The sequence below is a fragment of the Zootoca vivipara genome, chromosome Z2, assembly GCF_965207765.1.
Source record: "Zootoca vivipara chromosome Z2, rZooViv2.hap1.1, whole genome shotgun sequence".
Taxonomy (NCBI): domain Eukaryota; kingdom Metazoa; phylum Chordata; class Lepidosauria; order Squamata; family Lacertidae; genus Zootoca; species Zootoca vivipara.
The window spans coordinates 12,795,672-12,813,034 of record NC_142585.1 but is presented as its reverse complement, the minus strand read 5'-3'; the positions used below and the strand labels follow the sequence as shown (position 1 = coordinate 12,813,034).

The following is a 17,363-nucleotide window of genomic DNA, read 5'->3' as shown; positions in this document are numbered from 1 at the left end:
ATGACAAAGCTGCTTCTGGTGAACAAGAGCAGTGCACAGAAACGCCGTTTACCTTCTCGCTGGAGCAGTACCTATTTACTTGCACTTTGTCGTGCTATCGAACTGTTAGGTTGGCAGGAGCAGGGACCGAGCAACCGGAGCTCACCCTGTCGTGGGGATTCGAACCGCTGACCTTCTGATCGGCAAGCCCTAGGCTCAGTGGTTTAACCCACAGTGCCACCCGCGTAGTTTACAATATACGGTAAAATAACAGGCCTGAGAGAAGGATGTTTTTGTTTAGCGCCTAAAGATCAAAGGGTAGTGAACACATAAAGATTTACAGCAGAAACAAACAATAGCCAAGCGACCCTTTAAAGACTTATGCAGATGGACAGGGACACACACTTTGGCTACATCCTCTCTTGATTCCTGTAACATGCTCTATGTGACAGCCACCTTTGAAAAGTCCACAGAAACTCCAACTTGCTCAAAGAGCTGCAGCCAGAAGGGGCTGGTTATAGGGAGCATTCAACTTTCTTACTATAATCACTCTACTGGCTACCAGTCTGTTTCCAGGCATAATTCAAAGTGCTGGTTATGAGCTATGAAGCCCTATTTGGCTTGGGTCCAAGCTATCTGAATGCCCATATTCCCTCATATGAACCTGCTTGGGTTTGGGGATATCGGGGGAAGGACCGTATCTTGGTCCTGCCACCTTCACAGCCACCCTTGATAGGGATGTGGGAGAGGACCTTCTCGGTGGTTGCTCCCAGACTCTGGAACTCCCTCCCTGGAAAAGCTGGACTTACCTCCTCCTTGTTGTCCTTCTGCCAGCAGACTTTCTTGTTCCAACAGCCTTTTGGGAACCTGAATGCTTTTAATGAAAGGGCTGGGGCTGTGCCGTTTTTACTATCACTGGTTGGCATCAGTCTATCTCAGGAGACAATGGAGGAGTGCACCTTTGGGGGTAAAGTCAAATCGCTGGGAAAGTTACAGTGCCTGCCATGGCTGTAAATATGTCGTAGGAATGAATAAACTGGGTCCTTGGGGGGGGGATTCCCATCGCTCTAGAAACAGATGGGGTAACTTGTTAAAAGTCCTGTGCAACATACTAATATGTAAGCAATCTCTACTGAATTCAGTGGGGCGTATTTCTGAGTAATGGTATGGCTATTGTGGCATGAACCAATGCTAGAAATTATGACTTGTGATGTGTTCTGGAATATATGGGTAAATATCCTGACCTCCTAAAGCTTAATGTAAACCTCAGTACACTAATCCTGTGTTACCAGCAAAATTTATTTATCACCTGTGGGAAAGAACGGCATTCTCCACAGACTACAGAATCTTCCTCCAAAGGTAAACTCATGAAACAGGAGAAATATAATATAACCAACCAGTCATTTCTCACCAGGGTCATCTCCTTTCAACTTCAAACTTAGTAAAATGGACAAAATAGTAAACATACAGGAACTTGTAGGAAACAAACAATGGTACTAAGAAATAAAGCTGTTACAACCCTCACTCATCCCTTTCCCATAAGGATACGTTGGCTCCAAAAAATACTTAAATCCCTGATACTCAATGGTTGGGTAGTTCAAAGCTCCAGTGGAATTCCCTGCTTCATGTCTTGCTGGACAGGGATCAAAGGGCTGAGAGGGATGCTGTAGTCTTGCAGGTTGAGGCTATTGAGAGGAAAAGCAGAACTCAGACCAAAGGTACAGACCTCTGATCCCTAACAGGTTCTGCTTTATTTAGGACAGATATACCCATTCCACACCTTTCTTTAGGACAGAACAGGGATTCTTTTTACCCTCATGGTCAGGCATGCTGCCCGATTTGCTACCGACTTTTACTGTAAGCTTGCTGCCTGAAAACAGCAGCTGTATACTCTATCACTTCCATTTATTATGATAAACCAATCTTTATTCCTCTGTGGCAGTGGTCTTCAACAGGTGGGTTGGGACTAGTTGTGACCAGTGGGTCGCAATCTGATTCAAGGGTATAATCAAGGTGCAGTGCAAGAGGAGCATTACCAGTATACAAATATATGGTAGAAGATTAAGAAATGGGTCCACAAATGCATGTTTGGGTTAACAGTGGGTCCTGGGTCTGAAAAGGCTGAAGATACCTGCTCTGGTGTGTGCAACATCTTTATGGGGCATAAGGATAAGAACAGAAACACATATTGATAGTGGATGCATGTTTTAACTCCAGCAAGACTCTAAACCTGTTAGGAGTGTGTCTAGGGATATACAAGAGTGCTGAAGACACGTATGGGTGCAGATTCACACCTTGTAGCACAGCCGTCTCTGATCCAGTGACTGCCAGCAATCACTGCTTTTATAGTTCCCTTCTATAATGAATTATTTCACACCTAGTGAGACTTTGCTTAAAGCTAAAGCTCCTTCCACATTCCAAGCACTGATGTGGTTTCTCCCCTGTATGAATTCTTTGATGGGAAGTGAGATGGTTAACTCTAGCTGAAGCACTATAAATATTCTCAACTCTACTGTATCCAAAGAATAAGAAGGGGAAGAGAAAAGACAGGAGTCAGACTTATTTGTGGTGTCCCTTATGAATGTGAGAAATAAATTTCGATTTATAATATAAAATCACTTTATTAAAAATCGTCAGAGTTGAACTGCAAAATAGTACTAAGATTATATTACATGATTATACTACTTTTAAAAAAATATATCACCTGTCAAGACATTGACATTTGCTCCACTCAATCCAGATGGTGGTGAACCATTATTTTATAGTTACAGATCAACAATATTTACAATCAAAACTTACAGTTAAGATTCCAAACCTATTTGTTTGCATAAGTGTGTTTCAATATTTTCCACAAAATATACATAGTTTAAAGCTGCTATCAATTGCAATAAAATTAAAAAATATATATTTTAAAGCAAAGTGAAATAAATGGAGAGGGTGAATAAATGCTGTGGATATCCCTTTTGGAGACAGATCATATTCTCATTATGATGCAAACACAAATGGATAAGAATGAAAGCTACAAAGATATAACCACCAGGATGGATAAATTACCAATGAAGGGTATAATTTAACTAGCAGTGCTGCTGCACAGTGTTAATTAATCTTGATAGGCTGTGTGCTATTACACAAACTACAATGAACAACAGCATTAGGTCGACTGAGCTTAACCAATGTGAATCATATTCAAAACATGTGACTTGTAGATAATTCCAAAGTGAGTAGAAAACCAAACGCTATACAAAAGCCTGTTTGATTACTGCACATCTTGGAGGTATTTATGCTTTGGATTGTTTTCAGATCAACTAGCAAATACATTTAAAGCCTGTTCCACAATGCAGTTCCACAGAACAGCAGGGCACAGTGTCCCAACAGCTACTACAAAAACTTGCTGCCAGCCCTGGAGCTCAGAGACTTATCTGTGACACCATGCTGCTCTTTCTAGCAACTCATGGGAATGGTCCTAGCTAGCAGTGTTTTGAATCAAGCCCAAATACTGCAATCCTATGCTCTTTTGTAACTCCCAATAAAGTCAACAGCAGTTGCAAATACTGTATAGAACTTAGGCAGAACTGCAGCTGTAATGTTGCAGTTTAATGGAAAAAGCCCAAATTGTATAGATTTATGCATGGAAGGTGTCACATATTTTTAGTTAGTGTTCATGCAGATCTAACCATGATAGTAAGCAGCATGATATATATAGATCTACAGAATGGCAAAATTCAACAAATCCATTCGCAAAGTCAACAAGAAAGAGACACCAGTAACAAATATAACAAGTGAGCTTTTGGAAGGGGAAACATAACCACCTGACATTTAACACTAGTCTATGTAAATATTTTGAAATACAAATTGTACAAAATAGGATTGATTTTCAACCATTTCCTTCAAATCACTGGAATAAACCTTCTGACATATAGGAGAGGTTCCCCACCAGCAATTCAACTCTCAACTGGAGACTAAAGAATCATTAGAGTTAAAAACACCAACAAAAAGCTATTGTTCTGAAACTCCCCAAACATCCTAGAAGGTCTAGACATAAAGCAACAACATAAATTATTTATGTACATGCATTATGAAAACTGAATGTTGTAGAGATATAATGTGCTTTCCATTTCTATGACAAAGACACATGAAGTGCAATCAACTTGCCACTGCATCCTAAGCGATACAAAATAATGTTGATCTACCGATTCTCTCTGCCCTGGTGTGAAACATTCTTCAAACACTTTGCCATTCATGAGGACAAAACTTTGGCTAAACCTCAAGGCAACTCTAACCGAGTTCTTACTGGGGAAGTAAGCTTCTGCTTGAGCTGTATCCCTTCAGACTGCAGATGGTGGTGGGTGACATAGCTAAATATTGTCCTATATACCATCTCAGGGCAGATTTCTGATGCCTCTACATACATTGTGGCTCTCGGGGTCAGGCCATCAGGACTAAAGTGAGTAAAAGTACACACAATTTAGCAGCTACATAATTCAGAGAGTAAATAAGTGCATTCAATTCAAACTTAATTTTCTTTAAAACCATTTACATATTAACATTGCATATACAGTCAATCTATTTTTGTAATGGTAAGAGTTTTCCAGTTGCATAGTATGATGCTTTTATTAATACATATATACCTTCTGCCTTTTTGTAATAACTGTGCAACACAAAGGGCATTTATCAACTGCTTCAGCACAGTCCTTACAAGCAACAAGATGTCCACAAGGAATGAGGACCACTGAGATAGTTTTATCCATACAGATTTTGCAAAGCTTTTCTTCCTGCAAACTTCTTAATTTCTCTTCAGCACTGAGTTCTAAGAAGGAAACAGAAAGATACAAAAATTTCTTGAAATGTCTTCCCTCCTTAAACAAATATGACAATCATTGATTAAAAAAAAGACAGCTGACAACTGGGCGGAGCGACACTGGAAGTTGCTTTGACGCACTTCCTGACATGCGTACAAGCGACTTTCGAAGCCGACGGCGACCATTTTTGGTGCCCATAGAAGGGCAAAGCAACACCGGAAGTTACGTCGACGCAACTTCCGGTGTCACACGGCTGCCGGTCCCGGATTCTGCAGGCCAGGACTTGGAAGGTAAGAACCGGTCTGTAATCATCATCCCACTAATAACAGATTTATTAGGTACCGGAATGATAACAGAATGTTTAAAGCATGAAGGAACCCAACACAGCTCCATTGAATAGTTAAATATCTGTGTAAGGTAAAGGTAAAGGGACCCCTGACCATTAGGTCCAGTCGTGACCGACTCTGGGGTTGCGCGCTCATCTCTCATTATTGGCCGAGGGAGCCGGCGTATAGCTTCCAGGTCATGTGGCCAGCATGACAAAGCCGCTTCTGGCAAACCAGAGCAGCACATGGAAACACCGTTTACCTTCCCGCTGTAGCGGTTCCTATTTATCTACTTGCATTTTGACGTGCTTTCGAACTGCTAGGTTGGCAGGAGCTGGGACCAAGCAACGGGAGCTCACCCCGTCACAGGGATTCGAACCGCCAACCTTCTGATCAGCAAGCCCTAGGCTCAGTGGTTTAACCACAGCGCCGCCTGGGGCTTACTCCCAGGTAAATGGGATTAGGATTGCAGCCTTTGCTATTGTTTGATTCTATGTTTAGAAGCCACCTCGAAAATTCTCTGGAAGACTGGGTGAAAGGTACATTGAATAAACAAAGCAACAACTAATTTACCCCCACATTGTGAGGATAAAACTACCAGCCTAACTCTTTGGAGACTATTTATGCAAAGTAATTTGCCATACAAAATGTTTTGTACGCCTGCCAATTTATGTTTTTTAAATAAATAAATAAATTTTGTTTTAAACTATAAAGCAAAAGGGGTTAAAAATATTTGCTTACCATCATGTTTGTAGAAACAAAGGAAAATCATCCAAAGATTACCAAAAAGTTAGGGAAATTATTCAACTGATCACCAATTTGTATGTCATTTTTCCATAGTTAAACCATACTAAGGTGGCTACTAAGGTGGCTTACAACAGCAAAAAATAAAAAATAGAAATGTATAATTCTCTAACAGTTACATATTATACATATATCAAAAACAATGAACTGATGAAATCATTTCAATAAAAATACAATAAAATCAAGCAATCCTCAAGTAATACAGAAGGTCTAACAATAAAAAATGCAAAAGCGTAATAGCAGCAAAATTAATGCATCTAAAATTAAACCCCCAACAAACTTCTAAACTTCCTAGACCAACATCAGAAGGAATGTTAAATGGTATAGCAGGACAAGTATTTTAAAAATGATAAATCAGTGAACGCCAAGAGCATCCCAAGAAAGAGATAGGAAACGGCTGTCAAAGCAGTCAGTCAATGGAGTAATGTGTAATAAAATGTTGGAAGGGTGCTGCTGCCCAAAATTCTGGTCACCAAAACCCCACTGCATATATCCATGAGCAAACGCTCTGCTCTCAAGCAAAAATAGATCCCACCCAGAGCAACTTTCCTTGTTCTCAGCTCCCATATATGCTTTGGAGATATACTGTGCTCACCTTTTTGCAAGGTGCTTTCCCAGGATGCACCAGGGTTATTCTCTCTTTGGGCACTGATTAAGTCAGTGACCAATGTCTCAATAGATCTGTAGCCCTCTGTGGACAGATGGCATTTCCTTTCCACAGTGCTCCTAATTTCATCCAGGCTGAAACCCATGTGCATTGCATTCTGTACCAGCTGGTTCTGTAAAAGTTCCTCATCTGCAAAACCAGGAGATGAAAATATAATCAAAGCAAGGAAATTAACTGAAATAAAAATACAGAAGGTGTCCTGATATACTGAATTACTTTAAAATACTTAATGGAAAACATAGTTTGCAGTAAAATTTACCAATGTTCAGATACATGTAAGATTAAAACCGGAATGATAGAGTTTCCTGGAGTGCATGTAGAGCTCCCAGAGTGCCCTACTGGCTGAGCTCTAGTCCTGTGGCATGACACTTAGTTGAGTCAGGCTGGCCCAAGAACTATGCTGTTGGTTATGTGAGGACACTCAGGTTCAAATCCTTTGTTGGAAAGACTTTTCAAGTTCAGGGTGAGGCTATCTGCTAAATTTTCCTTCTGCTGGGTGAACATCACATCCCAATTTCATTCATCTTTTCAGACTCAAATTCTGAGGCTGCTCTATGCTCCCCCCCCCAGATGTGTTATTCCCAGGAACTCACACAGGAGCTGGCTCCTCTCTATTATCTTCTGCTTAAACTTTCGCAAGACTCATTCATTGCCTCTACCTGCCCTCCCCCTTCCCCAAGTGTTCCTTGCCTGCAAACTGTACAGTATTTGAGATTTCCTTTGGGACTAGAAAAGACTCCATTGCAGAAACGTAAAGTCTCTCTTCGAGGAGGATAATCTTTCTATGCTTAAATCAGATTTTTATGGTAATGTTGATTGTGGTTTTGCCATCTCCCTTACAAATCCAAGGAGAGGAAGAACACAAACAAATACAGGAAGTTTAGTTTACTGAAGACCTGGTGACCGTTGTTAGGCTTACTGAGTTACAAACTGAGCAGGACAGTTACAAACAATTGCATTCATACCTGTAAAATGTGAAAACTTCTCTGCTTCTTCTATCTAAACAGAAACACTGACATTAGAATGGATGTAATGAACTGTTAGCAAAACAGAAAACAACTGCTGGTGTTGTTCTGTAAAATCTTGTGCTAGAGCAGTTTATTACTATTATTATTATTTATTAAATTTCTGTACCACCCTTCATCCAAAGATCACAGGTTGGTTTACAATACAAATACAATACAAAAACACAAGAACACAAACCACAAACCACAATAACAAACACAATAACCCCCCCACCCACACATAATACATTGAAGCCCTAAAAACAATAATTTTAAAGTAGTACTGCGATTTATACAAACACATTTTTTTTTATTTGAGCAAATTAATTACTCTGCTGAGAACACCATGTATTCTGGACCAATAGTTGTAAATAGGGTTTTATGCTCATTTACTTTCCATGTTTTCCCCATCATCATCATCATCATGCTTCCACTGCCACTGCCTGACAGGAACCACCACCAAAAGCAGCAGCAACAGAACCAGCAGCTGAGAACATGGAGGTGGAAGTTGGAGGTGTTGTCAGTTCTTAAAGACTCCAGAGTCTCCACTTTGCCTCATTCCCAAATGAAGCACAAACCCTGGGCAAGTGCCTGGAACCCCTAGAATCTCACAATGAAACAGTATTTTTAATTTTTACATTTTTATAGGGATGGGTTTTTCTTTTCTTTTCATTTATCTATGTGGATTTTTGTTTATTTGTTTTTTTGTGGCAAATCACTTTCAGTTGTTTTTGGCAAAAGAAATCAACTAGTAAATAATAATAATAGTAATATAAAGTAACTTGAACACAGCATTCTCTACTATAGTAATTAACCTTTACAACAATATATGGAAGCACCATCTGTTCACACATAGACAGCTGGAGAAAGAAGGCAAGATAGTAACCAAAGCCCTTTTATTCATTTGACTGGTTCAGTGAATTTATAGTTCAAAATTACATTTATCTTAAAATAGATTTTCAGTGGAGGTATCCAGAAAGCATGGTTCCTGGGGGCAGGAGAGTGGAGAAGACACACACTTACTGTAGAATCCTGTTGTGGTGTTAAATGAATGTTATTCACAAAGTCTTGCCCCTTTTCTTCTACCAGATATTTGCACCTAGATGGAAAATATTTGAACTAAATAAAATTGTTATTACCTAAAACTGTCACACAGTACAGATATAGTGTATCTGGAAGAACATAGTAGCCTATGAAAAAAGGTTCTTAATATGTTATGGAAGTGGAAGTGAACATAATTCCTTAAAATGTACACTGATCAGATTACCTGGAAGTTAAAAACCAAATTACTGCTTTAAATTATTGACAGGTGCAGTGAGTTACTGATTTGGAAACAACAAACAAACAAGCCCCAGCCCTTCCATCTTTTAATTTGTTTGCTAACAGTAAAGCTCTCTTCTCAACCTTTCCTCAGACAGAAGAGGCTTTGGGAGCATCCTTCACAGATCCTATTTACCAACATAAGCAGTGAGGTCTCTGTTGGTCTGTTTCCATTCCATCATAGGGAGAGGGACGGTGCAGAGAGCGATCACCCAAACTTGCCCAGGATTCAGAAGCCCCAGAGATCCAATTTCTCCCAACTGCATCTCCCACATAACTTTGCCTCCGAGCTGACAGACAGACCAACTCTTTCTGAGATGGCCTCCCTTTCCTACAAGGCTGCTGTCTGGAATGTCTCCACACCCCTCCCAAAAATAAAATGTTGAGGGAAATATTAAAGAATAGATTAGTAAGAAGCTTGCAAAGGAGGTCACAGAGCATCTGGTTTAAATTCCAACATCACAGACCACTTTACAAATAGGTAATCTACATTTGTAGAAACTTCTGAAAATGGAATGGAACCACGTGAAGAGTACTTATTAACATAAGTATACAATGTACAGTATGTATGTACAGACACTGGTACAGATAACAGATAATACACATAGGGAGAAATGAAGTGCCTCACCCAGGAAACCATTTTGCATGCTGCTCCCAAGGATCTTCATCTGTCTTCCACTCCTGTAATCCACCACCGCAGTGAAAGCATGCAACGTTATCACCATTACCTGTGGAGAAGTAAGAATATATCCATGTATAAACTCTTAATAAAATCAGCCTCTGCAAATATTTCTTTGAATGGAATGAAAGCTTATTATGCCAGGTGCCAGGTGAGCAGTCCTGGAGAAAATGATCCAAAATGGGGGCAAGTTTTGCCCTAATTAAATAAACTGTTTTCAGGCCTTTCCCCCTTCAGGGAAACTTTTCCACATTAATCTGTCTAGCATGCTTGCGCTGCAGACTCTGGAGTGTCTGGGGTCCACATTCAGTTTACATGGGGTGCTGCTGATCATGCCTCCCAACTGCCTCAGATGAACTAATGTGTGGCCCAAGACACATAGGCACCCATTGCAGCAGGTAAGTTGAGGTAGACAAACTGTATTTTAAAAGGAAACTTATCTATCATTCCTTATCTTTTCTCTTAGAACCCCCTATTTTATTTATATTTTTATTTAGGCAACACTTTTCTCCTCTACACAAGGCTGAATTTATACAAATTAACATACAGATACAGTATTCACATTTTTCTGGGGTGGAACCAAAGTTCAGCACAAATGAACTGTGCATCACTGAAAACCAGCTTGTCCATATTTATGTCCCACCACATCATTTAAGGTAGCCTATTAAACTCTCCTATGCAGCGTAAGACTTTTACATTCAAATTGACTTTTGGTTTCTAAGAACAGGTCAACTGTAAATTTCTGTCATTAACATATTTTTAACTACCCCAAGTTCTTGGGATGGGGTGTAAGTTTTATGTAAGTTGGATGAAAAAGAATCTGTACTAAATCAAGTACAGTACAGGAAAAGTATATCCTCTCCAATACAAAGGACATAATAATAATTATACACTTGAACAAATATTCCATTTGAAGATTTACCACAAAAAACAACAACAGTGACTCAGTTGTATGAATTATTTAAAAAGCACCAAATTTAGAATTACACACTAGTGATACCATGTTAACAAGAGTTAGTCAAATGTGGTGCTCTAAAAAACAGTAAGAGAACTGAAAAAGGCCACTGCTTTTAATTCCATCATTTTGCTAATTTTATTAAGAGCTCATTGAAACCATGTTAGGCACTACTAATCATATAATGTAGTTTTCCCCTTTGAGGGATAGCAATACAAACTTTGAAGCTCTGTATTCAGCTTACCTAGACTATAAAAGCCTGCTTGGGCAAGTTGCTCCTTGCTAACCAAATACCTCCATGTTGCAAATGTCTTGATTCGGTTCTCATAATCTGCCATAGATGGACTTTGGGGAAGGTCAGCATTATGTATGTCACTTCTTTCCAGGCTGGTATCACCAGACTGATTTGGAACACTTCCAACATTTCCCACATCGTGGCCGAGGACAAAAAAACACCTAGGGAAGTGGCGTCTGTGCTCTGACCAAGCACGATCAGAAGGTTCCCAGTTTTTCAGTTTTCCTCCACAGCAGAAACATTCAACTTCATCACCATTGCCAGTGTAATAGAGCCCAGCATGGGCCAGTTCTTTCGGAGTGATAAGAGTATGCGAGGGCCAGTTGTGAAAAGATCTCAGCCTGGCTTCTTCACTACACATGGCAGGATTTCTGGGGTACAGAGAACCAGAGAGATCTACCACTTGCCCACTTCTCAAAAGATAATCTGCATAGAGAGCAGAGGATGGATCAGGAGGGGGCTGGGCAGAGTCAGCTGCAAGGCTGATTTCAGTTCTGTGTGAACAGTTTGGGAAAACAGAATGTGTATCATTCTTCAGAATCTTAATGGCATTAATAAACTTGCAGTTTGGAGAAACAGTTCTATGTCTTCCAACTGCCGAGTCCCCATTTTGCCATCCTTCAATGGTTGCATGACAACTAAAACACTTTACTTTGTCTCCATCTCCAGTGTAGAAGAAACCAGCTTGGGCTAGAGTTGAGGAGGAGACAGGACAGTGACTTGGAAAATTGGTAAATGTTTGTAGTCTGGAGCATTCTTTAGCAAGATCTTGGTCAGGATCATCCTCTGGAGTGGCATGAGCTTCACAGTTATCTGGTCCATTACATGTCATCCCTCCTTCAAGAAAGGGGTTTTCGAGTGTTTTCCTAAATAATAACACATTTAAGTTTAGAAATCTAAAGGTATGAAACTTAATACTTACTTTTACAGTATATGGGTTTTCGAACGTTCAAAGTGCTTCACATTCAGAATAGACATGATGACCTCCAGATGTTGGACTCAAACTCCCATTGACACCAGCTACCATCATGGTCAATAGCCAGGGATCATGAGAGTTGTAGTGCAACAACTTCTGGAGGGTACCACACTGGCTACCTCAGATCCAGCTGTAATCCTTAAAACAAACCTATAAACGTCTCCATTATTACCTTCTATTTTACAGATTGTAAGGGGTGGGCTTGCAGCTACGGTAAGTATCATTCCTGATGTCTGATTTGTGTGAGTAGATTCACTTCCCTAAGGACTAACCTGTTTGTTTTATGCAGAATGCAGAAAGGTATGTCTGGCAGATAACAGCATATACCAGGCTTCCTGAACCTTGGCCCTCCAGATGTTTCTGGCCTACAACTCCCACAATCCCTAGCTAGCAGGACCAGTGGTCAGGGATGATGGGAACTGTAGTCTCAAAACATCTGGAGGGCCGAGGTTGAGGAAGCCTGGCATATACCAACAGAATGTAAAGTGGGGAATGAATCCTTAACGTTCAGTGAGTAGTTGAGACTACAGGCAGTGACTGTTTTAGGTGTGTCTTGTATGTGTGTGACTGCGTGCATCATGCCAAACCCAGAACTGAGCTGAAAATGTCACAAAAAGGGGTGGAATTGCGTCTATGCAGGCTTTTTCAATGGTGTTTCAAATACAGCCCTGTTAATGAACTATTCAGTTTACGAACTCCGCAGAACCGGAAGTAGGTGTTCCAGTTAGCGAACTTTACCTCGGTCTACGAATGGAAGCCGAACAGTGGAAGGGCACTGGCGGCAGGAAGCCTCATTAGGGAAAACGTGCCTCAGTTTAGTAACAGCTTTGGTTTAAGAATGGACTTCTGGAACGGATTAAGTTCATAAACCGAGGTACCACTGTTTACTGATGCATTTTACTTTTCTGCAGCTGTGTATGCATAATATCTCGGCAAATTAAGTTTCTGTCATGGTGGACATATTACGGATGAGAGATTTTAAACAGTACTCATATATTAAAGAAGTTGGTGGGCATTACCAGAGACAACCAGTTATCTCCTTCACTCAATATATCAAATTTAACATCATATGTACCAACAGCAATCTCAATTATTTCAGCTGCTTTATTCACTCTTTCACATGGTTGTCAAGATGTAGGATGCCCAGTTACTGATTGCCACGAGAATCAAGTATCTTAGGCCTCAATTCAAAATCGCAGCCCACCTCTCAATCACATGACATCAATATGGCATCACCTCATTGACAGGTGGGTTGTCTGGCTCATCTGTCAAAATCCCTTGTGTAGAGTTTCCAAGCACTTGACCTGAGAGCCACTTTTCGGAAGCATATAGCATAGGGATGGCAAAGTGCTTCTTTCTCTCACCCCTGGGGGGGGGGGGGAGGAAGCATCAGCTACATAAGGGAGTTCCTTTTCACAAAATGCTGCTGGTGCTGGAGCAAGGTGCACTCTCACCACGGAACTGCATTTTGCTCCAAGCAAAGAGACAATTATCAGCTCATTTTAAGCACTGGATTGTTCCTTTTAAATCTCGTATTTACCCACCCCACAGTGGACCAGACATCATAGATGGGTGTGCTTTGGGGGGGGAACAGTATTGTAGGCCCAGTCTGGGCCATAGGTCAGGAGTTCCCCACTCCTGGTTAAGAGCTGTGTGAAGAAGTTCACAGATAGCTCAGTCAGTAGAGCATGAGACTCTAATCACAGGTTCATGTTGGGCAAAAGATTCCAGCATTGCAGGGAACTGGACTAGATGACCCTTTTTGTCCCTTCCAACTCTACAATTCTATGTTTCTGTCTGTCCTGAATCTTCTACGATTAAGCTTCATCAGATGGCCCAGGTCCTAGTATTATGAGACAAGGAGAAAAATCTTTTTCTGCCTTTTTTTGCACCATGCATAATTCTATAACTTCTATTGTGTGCCCTCTTAGTTGCCTTTTCTCCTAAGCTAAAAAGCCCCACATGTTGTAAACATGTTCCTTCCTGGAGCTAGGCATGCTCCTACTACCTATCAGCTGATGAGTGGTGGTAGCATGCCATGCTCCAGCATTATCATTCCTGATCACTGGCCATGCTGATTGGAGCCAACAAAATGTGGTTGGTCACAGGTTCCCCACACCTCTTCAAAGGAGTGGAAGTTATTTTTTACCATGCTTTGACAGATTTGAGTGGTGAAGAAAAATTAGCTAAGCTGCACTTTTCAAACAACTTATTTAAAAACCTGAGCAATTACATTCAGGGTAATCAACATTCCTATTGTATTATAGGAAGAAAAGGATTCGGGTTGAGAATTCAAAGGAGAACTCAGCATCAGGAGTTTGTTGTGTGTACAGGTCTGTCCAGCAGCCACACCCAACCACCTTGGTTCCTACAAGGAAACATCTTGCTTTTATCCTGCACAGCTTTTATTCCACGTGTCAAAACCGAGCAAGCAACCTAAGAAGCAGAAGCCAAAGAAAACACGACATGCATGGCTACCTGTCATCTTCAGCTTGAGGGAAGCGATTGTGGAGTAATAATAATAATAATAACAACAACAACAACAACAACAGAGATTACTGCAGGTACTCTGCTCTCATAACACCCTTTTCCAGGAAAGTGTACTTGTGATAGCACACCCTCCTCCCCCCACATACAGGTGAAACTCGGAAAATTAAAATATCGTCGAAAAGTGCATTTATTTCAGCAACACAATTTAAAAGGTGAAACCAATATATGAGATAGATGCATGACATGCAAAGCAAGATATGCCAAGCCTTTATTTGTTGTAATTGTAATTATTTGTTGTTAGGCGGGTCAATTATAAATGGAATGTAATTAATGAAATGTAAATAGTGATGTTTATTTTTGTATTATTGTAACTATTTGTTTTATTACTGTGGAATTTCCAAAAGAAAGCATTTGTAAAAATTAAAAGGAAAATAAGAAATAATAAGTTGCATTACTGAAATAAATGCACTTTTCGACGATACAGTATTCTAATTTTCTGAGTTTCACCTGTATGCACACACTCAAGTCTAGCAGGTTAAAGGCTGCAGGAGTACAAAAGTGAAATTACACCCCCCCCCCCAGTCCCACAGATCTGTGGGGTAACCAAGGAAGGAACTGTCCAAATAGGGGGGTGGGGACACCTGCACACAGGGCCAGTACGTGGCATATTGGCACATGAGGCGAACCACAAAATGCCCCTCCTTCCTGCCAGGCAAGCAATGATCTGCATCGGGGGCGGGGTGGGAAGGTGGGTAACAAAGATCCACATAGGCTTCTGCCAACCCCTGTGCATCCTGCTGCCTGAGGCAATCGACTCACCTTGCCTCATGGGGTGGGCCGGCCCTACCCACGCCAATCCCATTGAAAGGGGTTTGTGGGGCTGAAATCGTGAGAGGGTGGGCCACGTTCCTCCCTCCTGAGCCTCCCCCAAGGCTACCTCCTCTGCATTTGCTTATTATATAAAGAGGGGCGGCTTTGGCGGCCCCGCTCCAGAAATTAGGGGTTCGCCACCTTTCCTCGCTTAGCCACTGACCCTAACCTCGGGCGCTTCAACCCGCCCGTTTCGCAGAGGAAAGCCATGCCTGGCCCCTTACCTTTGGACTCGCGAGGCCAAGCGGCTCCTGTGACTCGAGAAACCGTCAGCCACTTCAGAGAGGGGCGGGGGAAATGGCGGCGGCTCCCCTTCGTCTCCTCAGAAGAGCGGCCGGGCGCGGGGGAAAGCGCCACTCAGCGGCCCCGGCGAGGAGCCGCGATGCCGGGCGAAGCGCCTCGCGGAAGAGCGGCACCTGGCGGGACTCAGTTGCCAGGGCGGGAAGCGTAGCCGCAGGGAAATGCGGCGGAGGCCGCGGACGGACTACAGCTCCCGTCAGCCCCCAGCGCTGCGTCGCCAGGGACCAGCGGTGATGGGAATTGTAGTCAGGTCCCCATCCCCTGCCTCGGCTGGCGTTGCGCTGCGCTCTTTTGTAACAGTCAGCGACTCAAAATCGAGCAGGATTTCAGGATCATCAACAGCTTGCCTATGTTGGCTTATTGGCGTGTTTGCGGACTGCACTTCCATGGAAAAGGGGGGGGGGTGAAGGAAGGAGGCACGTCGCCATAAGAAATGACAATAAAATAATTATGGCTGCGTTTTAAAAATATGTATTGTCTAAGAAAAGCTCAACAACTTTCGGGGCGTCCTGGTTTTTGAAATATGACAAGCCTACATTTACATTAGTAAATGTATGCTCAGGCAGAACTCCCCCTCCCCTCCCACGAATAGAATAGAATAGAATACTGTAATTTATTGGCCAAGTATCAACCATACTTGGTGTTAGTTTCCCAAAACTAAGGCCCGGGGGCCGGATGCAGCCCAATCACCTTCTAAATCCGGCCCACGGACGGTCCAGGAATCAGCATGTTTTTACATGAGTAGAATGTGCTTTTATTTAAAATGCATCTCTGGGTTATTTGTGGGGCATAAGAATTCATTTTTTTTTTCAAAATATAGTCTGCCCCCCCACAAGGTCTGAGGGACAGTGGACCGGCCCCCCTGCTGAAAAAGTTTGCTGACCCCTGCTTTATGCCGCTTGAGTCAGGAAGAGAGCAGAGAGAATTGCTGTACTGTAGACCCTTCGCATCCTGGTCATCACTTGTTTGATTTACTCCCATCCGGACGTCGGTACAGGACTCTATATACAAAAACGTCTAGGCACAGGAATAGCTTTTTTCCTTGTGCCATCAAATTGTTGAATCTGTAGTGGGCGGAAGGGAGGCCAGTTGGTGGTATGGGGTCTTTTCGGTGTGCTGTTGTATTGTGAGGGGAATAGTGGTTGTATGAGGTACTTTTTTTCTTTACATTGCAATGTAGTCGAAGCAAAATTCCAAGTATGGTTGCAGGGCAGTCTCGAGCAGATTGCACGCCCTGGCGCTGAGGGGCGGAGATCACTCCAGCGCCCCCGCCCTCACAGGGCGCAGCATGGCTTCCACGCGGCTTTGCCGCGCAGCGCCCTGCCTGCTGCCCTGCTGCCCCGCACCACCGGGACTCTACCTAGAGCCGGCCCTGTATGGTTGATACTTGGCCAATAAATTTCAGTATTCTATGCTTACTTACTGGCTCCCCTACTAGGCTAGAGGGAGTCAGATCTGTCCCAGGCGGGGGACAGATGGCTGGGGAACCAATGACTAAGCAACCACTCACAATCCTATATAATAAAGTCCCTGTGTCTCTGCGTCCAGTATTCCCTGTGTCGCTGTGTCCACGCTACTGCGCATGTGCCCCACGGACACAGGGATTGGATGCATAGACTGCACGCACATGCACACACATGCTCTCCCCACCCCCCTGCCAACCGCCGCTCCCGGCCGGACAAGTGCCTCACTGCGCGATGAGGAGGCTGCTTCCTTTGCTGCCGCCAAAAAAGGCTGAATCGCGGCCTTCTCCTGCGTGCCCGCCGGCCAGCTGGGCTCAGCGGAGCGCCCCGACGAAGTGGCGGCTGTGGGAGGGGCCAGCCGCCCCCCCCATGCGCCGCCGCCGCCAAAAGAGGCCAAATCGCAGCCTTCTCCTGGGCGCCCACTGGCCAGCTGGGC

General features: G+C 42.7%; 1 protein-coding gene across 1 annotated transcript; it reads right to left on the bottom strand.

Moving 5' to 3' along the window:
- Window positions 1-2,580: 2,580 nt before the first annotated feature.
- XIAP (X-linked inhibitor of apoptosis) lies at window positions 2,581-15,693 on the bottom strand. Its single transcript, XM_035113529.3, has 7 exons — window positions 15,389-15,693; window positions 10,778-11,694; window positions 9,528-9,627; window positions 8,603-8,678; window positions 7,541-7,574; window positions 6,504-6,704; window positions 2,581-4,786 (listed from the first exon to the last, which is right to left on the bottom strand). The coding sequence occupies exons 2-7, from the start codon at window positions 11,658-11,660 to the stop codon at window positions 4,593-4,595; spliced, it is 1,488 nt and encodes a 495-aa protein (XP_034969420.2). The 5' UTR covers window positions 11,661-11,694; window positions 15,389-15,693; the 3' UTR covers window positions 2,581-4,592.
- Window positions 15,694-17,363: the final 1,670 nt, after the last annotated feature.